Genomic DNA, 8,122 nt, shown 5'->3' on the forward strand with positions numbered 1-8,122 from the left:
TATAAAGTAGTTATACGAGTCGTATTCAAGTTTGATATTTGTGTTGCGCACGTCGCCTCTTACCTGTTAAGACACGAATTGCCAGTTTAATCATATTGCTTATACCAGGTGACTTTAAACACAAATGCAAGTTTCTAAGCAGGAAAACAGAAAGCATACCATGAAATAGTCCTCAAAACAACTCTCATAATTTCACCAAAACCCTATTGTCCAGCTACAAAATTTGGACCAACATAATGTATAACATAAGATAACCAAATTTAAGAATACAACTTAATCAAACATTTACACATTTGTGTCACACATTCTATGCTCCACAAATCAAGACCACACGTGCCCATCATCCTTCTTTTGTTTCTTCTTCTTTTTCCTTTCACCTTTCGGTTCTGTCCTCGCCGCAGCACGTTTCGATTGCTGTTCCCGTATTTCTAGTAGCTTGGATTTTGCATCTCGGAATGGTGCATCGGATTTTGAAGCCATCAATTGCTGTAATAAGTTAATTACAAGAAGTTCATCAAAATCCGATTACTTGATAAGAACATAATGAAACATCCTTCGAGAAAAAAACAAACCTTGAGATGATCCATGGCTGCCAGATTGAATCCAAGAGTATCCTTGCATTCCTGAGAAACAAATTATAAATTCATTCATATGTCCATGTTTAAAGCTATACCAAATATTATTATGTCAAGTGAAAGCCAAAATAATGTTACTTCATGCTTTTAAAAGCGGTAAAACGAGAGAACCTTTATATGCGTTAATTGTGTTAAAATTACCTTGACTCTAGTGTGAAGTATGTCTCTAAGAAGAGCCAAAAGAGGTCTGGTACTTGCGGTAGCAACTAGCTGATTATGATGCAGCTGCAATAACACTGTGCCGATCCTACAAACCAACTCAACCTGCCAAAAGAATATTATAAAATCATGTAGTGTAAAAAAATACTAACCAAAAGTTATGTTAAATAGCAATAATAAATTAATAACTCTCTGTAAAACAACTATTTTTACTTAAAAGAGACTTCTGAAGTAAATTACACTTGCCAAAACTGTCAATACTGAAATCTTACTATTGACTTTTTTCATCTCTAGAAAATCGGGCTTAAAAATAATACAAAAGTAAAGACGTAACACGTGTGTTCTAGAATCTTCTAGAACAAACATAGTCAATGGAATACCTTATCAGGATTCGAGGACCATTCTTTCAAAAATGATAAGAGCTTTAATGCATCCGCAAACGGTAGAGCCTGCAAAGTCAACATATGATTAATGATGGGACTAATTGAGACTAAACAAAGAATAAAATCACATAACAATATTAACTATAAAACACTATCTTTATTACCAATAATGTCTGCTCCAGATCATTAGTGTGAACTTTTGAAACTGCACGAAGGATAAAATCAGACGGAGAGAGCCCCAGCAAAAAAATATTAGACCGAAACTCTCCACCCTTTCCCCCTTTTTTTTCCTCCTGAGATTTACAAAATATTGAAATTTTACAAATGGTATTTTATACATGAATATGTAATATATATTATATAAACAGCAATAAACAGACAGACCTCATGTTCAGCCAATCGTTTCAATTCTTCGGCTGCAATGTCGAGTGCTTCAAGAATCGAGTCGGTTGCTGTTAAAGTTTCTTGAGTCTTCTTTCCAGCTATAGCTACAGCTCCTTCTTCCGGAAGCTCTTGTTGAGGTAAATATCTGTTTTCTAGTGAGTTGTCCAGGTCAGCTTCAAACATCTCTTCTAATCTTTTCTCTTTCTCTTCCTGAATTTATGTCGAAATAAATATCATTTCTACATTTTTTGAAGACTTTTATAAGTAACTAATAGTCTAATATAACAATATTAATACAAGTAACTAATTTTCCACTGCATTTTAAAAGTTACCGGTTTGACTCAGTCTCCTTTTATCTAGATTTTTTTTAATTTAACCTGTTTGAGATAATGCACAGCCGATTCAACCCATTGATAGGCTTGTAAACGAACCCATTATTAAGCAAAATGTGTTCCTACAAATCATTTACAGGCCTAACCATTAATAAGCAAAATGTAGAAATATATACCTCAAGAAAAAATGGTTCTTCAGTGCGGTCCCACCGCCGTATGGATCGATCATGGGACCCAGTAACAAGAAAATCACCACGATGGCTTATAGAGACACACCAAACTTCAGCATGATGGCCTTCTAGAGTTAAAAGTAGCTCAAATTTATCAGCATCCCAGTATTTTACCATGCGGTCTTTGCCAACACTAAACATGTAATGTGTGTTGCGAACAAATTTCACTGCCGTTACACTGCCATAAAAATTAACTTTTACTAAAATTGAACCAGAAACGAACTTGTTGGATTATGTAAGTATTTTATAATAATAAATTGTACCTGTCAGCATGAGCAAATAAGGACTTGTGACAGTCACCAAAATCCAAACCCCAAATTTTCAAGTTTTTGTCAGCAGAACCAGTGACAATAAGATCTCCATCAGATGAGATATCCATACATAATACTGGCAGCTTGTGACCATATAATGTAAGAAAGAATTTTAAAGTGTCCATGTAGTAGACCTGAGAGTTTTTAACGAGATAATTAGTGACTAATACAAAAATAATATGAACAAATGCCAGAAAAGACAAACAAAACTTTTTGGTTCATTAAGTTAACGAACTAATATGAACACATGTTTTCGTTCATTTCTGTTTGTGAATGTACATTTCGACTCGTTTATGTCAGTTCCTTTACGCTTGTTTAAGTTCCTTCATTTTATGTTCATTAATATATTCATTAAAAAATGTTTGCCCCATTACAACTTAGTCTTGTTTTAATAACTTTTTTGGCCCAAAACATTGTTCTTCACATTACTATTAACTGGTTTTATAGCTCAATTATAACTGTTCATATATGTTCACTTACGTTCGTTCGTGAGCCATTTGTTTATATTGTTAACAAACAAACATAAGCAAACACGAACAATCAGCCTACTAAAAACACCATCAAATTTATCTCTAAAATATTTCTCGACGGCTCAGGTGTGGAATTGGACAAAATCATTTGTGCATCACAATATACCAAATAAAAGTGATTATATAACAATTAAAGCAATGAATAAACAAATCTGACCTTCACAGTGCAATCCAATAGAGCAGCCGCAATATGCTTCCCATCAGGGCTTACAGCCAGCACTATGACATCATCATTCATAGGTAAAGTCCTCACATTTGAAACAGTTAATTGCGCCGAATCCTGAAAGCCCAAAAAATAGAGACAGATGATTAAATACTCAAACAAATTAATATAATCCATCTAAAGTAAAAAAAAAATGCTGATGTTGTGGTTTCAAAGTATAAGCACACCTGACCAGAAACTTGGGTGGTTTGATATTCCCAAAACTTAACATCATGATCTGTACTCCCGGTTACAAAACCACCACCATCTGGTGTGTGAACAATTGATTGAATCGAACCCGTATGAGCCTTCACTACTTCAACAGAAATACCACTTCTAACATCAATAATTTCAAGATTGCCGCTTTTTGTACCTATGACAGCATACTTATTACCAGGAACAAACAAACTGCACAACCCATATCCAGAATCAATGGTTCTAAGACAAGAACCAGTACTAGGGTTCCAAATCTTAACAGCATTATGACTCGTTGACATTAAAAGTGTGCTGTCTGAACTAAGTGTAACACTTCTTACATCAGATCGATGCCCTTGAAGCTCAATAGCACTTGTTTTTGTGGTTGAATTGCTATCAATTGAATAAACTTCAAGCAAATTGTTGTTTAATGATAATGCTAAAGTAGCTAATGAGTTCTTGGAAGTAATGGGAGAGAATGAGAAAGAACATATTTTTTTGTTGGCTCTTACAGTTTGCAAAAGCTTGAAAACATCAGGGACGGTAACCATGGTTTGTTTTCCATCATCTTTAAGTTCGTGATCTGTCTTTTCACTTTCAGTGGCATCAACAACCTTAGAACTTTTCTTTTCTTTCTTCCGATTAAGTCTTCGTTTTGCTTTACGTTTAGATTCAGCTTCATCTAATACACGGTATATCTCAACTGTCTTCCCTGCAGCTTGACAAGCCAAAAGGTTACCAGATTTGTTAAATTTCAAAGTTGCAACTCGGTCTTTACTCTGTCGGTTAATTTCACCAAAAAGTTTCAAACTTTCCCATTTGTTTCCAACAGATGACTCTTTACCGTCTGTGACAGTTTGATCAGGTTTTGATTCAGATTGACCATCTGTAACTTCGTGTTTTATGGTATAAAACCGGAGCTCTGAATCTGCTGATCCAGTGACCAAATATCTCTGTTCAGGGTCAACATCTATAGACCAAATTTCACTGTGATGGCCACCAACTATTTGTGTACAATGTTGTGTGTCAAGATCCCAAACCCTTAAAAATTTGTCCTTTGAGGCACTAACGAGTTTTTTTCCAGAATCCAAGAAGGCAAGATCGGTAACCTAAGATCCAAAATCATATTCAAGCAAAAATTCTTACTTTAGCATACAGATCGTATAAACGACATAAAAAAATAACTAGGAAAAACCTTTACAAGCCCCTCAAAAATAGACAAATTGCATAAATGACAACCTACTTCTGTTCAATTCCCGTTTAAGGCCAACTTACCACCTCTAGTTGTTTTACATTTTTAAGCAAAAAAAATCCTGAGCATGTCTCTATTTTGTTAAATAACTGAAAGTAAATTTTCCTGAAATGAATAATAAAATGGAAGCAAGTAGCTGTTTTCTAGCAAAAAAAGGTAAATCACCTAAAATAGGAATTATAAAATAGAAGGTTGTTAATTTATACAAGCTGCCCTCAAAAATATAGACCTGATCACGGTGACCACGCAGACGAAAAAGTCCAACTTCACCAATAACATCCCATAAAACAATGTCATTGCCCTTGCTTCCAGATGCAAGTAATGATCCTGTCTTGTTGAACCGAAGGATTGTTGTAGCCCCTTTATGCCCATTCAAAGTTGTTTCACAGGTTCCTCTCTCACAATCCCAGATTCTTATACTTCCATCGGCATGCCCACTAGCTATCTGTAACAAAAAAAATGACATGTACTCTCAGTTCATTACTTTTTCCATTAAAAGACAAATGGTTCTGCCAGCAAAACAAGCAAAAAGCATCTCATCCTTTATAATCCTAGTATGTTCAATCCATCTACACCCATTTTGATTTCACAGCATAGCACTATGCAATGCATTACACCTATTGCATAATACTCTGATATTATCATTAACTTCAAAACACAATCTAGCATTCTCCCAATCAGTTTACACTCATCTTGACTTCACAGCTTTGAACTATGCATCACATAATTTTTGCAGGACTCAAATTCTTCCCAATGCTATCATAAAAAATAAGAACACATAATATAACCTAACATCTTCAGTAGAACTAACAATTTGAAGGTTAAACAGCAAACAAGATATCACTTTGATATGTATCATTAACTTCAAAACACAATCTAGCAGTCTACACAACCTCCAACATTTCAAATTCTCAATAGTAACACATTCCTGCACCAGATAATATATTATAAACCAAATAATATAACCTAATAACCTATACACTCGTTAACAACACAAAAAATAAATAAATAAATAAAATTAAGCAAATACTCTCAGTTGATTGTTTTCATTTAAGTAACAGTTCAACTAGCAAACATGTGCATTCTCAACTCTTGTAGTGCTATTCTCCAATCAATTTACACTCATTTTGATTTCTCAGCTCAAAACTATGCATTAAATCCTTTTGCAGGCTTCAAATTCTATTCAATTTCTATCCATTGCTATCATAAATACACAAATGATATCCTAATACCTTCGGTAAAACTAACAGTTTGCAGGTTAAACAGCAAACAAAAATCAATTACTATCCCCAAAAGATCACTTTAATATGCATCAATAACTTAAAAACACAATCTAGCAGTCTCCACAACCCCTAACATTTCAAAATTTTCAAACAATAATAACAATAACAATAACAATAATAATAACAATAAATAATAATAATGATATGGCTTATATCCTCATTAACAAAATGTAACACAAGCACATAAGTTACAGACCGAATGTATAATCAATCACCAGAGATGAAGAAAACAGAACAGGTGCAGTTGAGGTAACGGAAAACGATTAATATCCCTAACATATCACTTTAATATGCATCTTTGATTTCAAAACACAATCTAGCAGTCTCCCTTGCCCCTAACATTTCAAATTCTTCATCCAAATACAATAAATAACAATAATAACAACAATAGGGGATGGGATTCGGTACAAATAAACTTAACCTACTAAACATACAAATAACTAGAGTAATTACAGTTTTGATTTTTGAACTAGAGTAATTATGTTACAAAAAATAAAATAGTGTCATAACAATTACTCTAGTTGAAAAGCTATAGCCTATAGAGTAATAATAATAAAAATTACACTAGAGTTAACATAATTACTCTAGTTATTTGTACACTTCTCATGATAAAAGTCATTTGTATTTGATCCAATCACTAATAATAATAAGGGGTGGGATCTAAACTACTAAACATACAAATAACTAGAGTAATTACAGTTTTGAACAAGAGTAATAATTTTATAAAAAATAAAACAGTGTAATAATAATTACTCTAGTTATTTGTACACTTCTCATGATAAAAGTCATTTGTATTTGATCCAATCACTAATAATAATAATAAAATATGGGATGGGAACCGGTACGAATAAACGTAACCTACTAAACATACAAATAACTAGAGTAATTAGTAATTATGTTATAGAATATTAAATATAGTGTAATAATAATAATTACTCTAATTGAAAAGCTATAGAGCAATAATAACTACACTAGTCTTAACATAATTTGTATTTGATCCAATCACTAATAATAATAATGATAATAATAATATGACTATATAGAGCGAACGAGTAATAATCAATCAATCAATTACCAGAGACGAAGAAGACGGAACAGATGCAATTGCCGTAACGGCAATCGACGGTCCGCGAGACTGAGTGGACGGAGCAAGCGTCTTCGCACAGACTCCTTGCCGGACGTGCCAAACGCCGACCTTCTCGAGTGCCGGAGCTAGTAAATGTTTACCGGAGGTGTCGTAACTGATGTTTGAATCCACGGACGTGATTACTCCGAACACCGCCGCGGACTCGTACCGGAGATACGACTTCACCATTGCGAATCGGTTGGTGGTTGAGTGGTTTGGGTGCTAGGGTTTAGTATGGGGTTTTAGGTTTTGTGAATTAGTTTGACTTATTTTGACTAATTAGATTCCAAAATTTGGGCTTTTTCTTAACCCGGATTGAATTGATGAACTGGAAAAGAGGGTTGGGCCCAACTGTAAGACATAGTTTTGGGCTAATTTGGATTTGTTTTATATAGAACGACAAGGGTTTAAGGAATTTATGGAAGTAGAGGTGCATAAACCGGGTATTTTCAGGAACTGGAACCGGGTTTAGTCAACAAAAGTCGAGAACGGGGTCAGGTAGGAACCGGTTCCGGGTATGGTCGGGTATTGACCGAGTATCGGTGGAACCAATTGCAGTTGGTTCGGGTTGGTTCTGAGGAGGAACCCAAAACCCAGTCCGTACTTGTGGATCTAGTAAGGTCGGGTCTGGTTTTGTGTAGGAACCGCTGGGTTGGGTCGGGAGCCAGTTTTTTTGCCCACCTATGTATTGAAGTTTTGCGTTATAGTTTTAGCATTATGTGATGTTTCATAGTTTAGTTACTTGTGATGTGTTTGATTTTTTTATTTTGATGAGAAAAAAGAAGCTAAGGGAATTCTTTCGTTAAAAATAAGCAACGAATTTCTTTTACAATGAATGCATGGACATTAAACCATCATATCAATTACATGTGTGTTGACATCTCATTTCATTGATGATAATTGAGAATATCATAAACGAAAAACAAATTTTAAGTTGATTCTTAGCCATAAGGGTGATGATATAACGGAGCCCTCGAGAACTGTATTGAGGAACAAGGGATAGAACGGATGATCCAACGATGCTACAATTAGAGATTCTTTCCATGTGCTGTTCTTTTTCTTGAAATTTTTCATTGTCAGATCGTTAAATTTGATGTTAA

General features: G+C 34.4%; 1 protein-coding gene across 1 annotated transcript; it reads right to left on the reverse strand.

Annotated features, from left to right (window-relative positions):
- Window positions 1-166: 166 nt before the first annotated feature.
- Window positions 167-7,539, reverse strand: LOC143618941 (uncharacterized). Its single transcript, XM_077090991.1, has 12 exons — window positions 6,972-7,539; window positions 4,843-5,058; window positions 3,355-4,470; window positions 3,122-3,244; window positions 2,387-2,568; window positions 2,070-2,301; window positions 1,562-1,771; window positions 1,342-1,470; window positions 1,175-1,243; window positions 777-899; window positions 573-623; window positions 167-486 (listed from the first exon to the last, which is right to left on the reverse strand). Exons 1-12 carry the CDS (start codon window positions 7,209-7,211, stop codon window positions 322-324), a joined length of 2,856 nt encoding a protein of 951 aa, XP_076947106.1. The 5' UTR covers window positions 7,212-7,539; the 3' UTR covers window positions 167-321.
- Window positions 7,540-8,122: the final 583 nt, after the last annotated feature.

The sequence above is a fragment of the Bidens hawaiensis genome, unplaced genomic scaffold, assembly GCF_021521415.1.
Source record: "Bidens hawaiensis isolate Kalapana, Puna unplaced genomic scaffold, B.hawaiensis_p1.1 tig00002343_1, whole genome shotgun sequence".
Lineage (NCBI taxonomy): Eukaryota > Viridiplantae > Streptophyta > Magnoliopsida > Asterales > Asteraceae > Bidens > Bidens hawaiensis.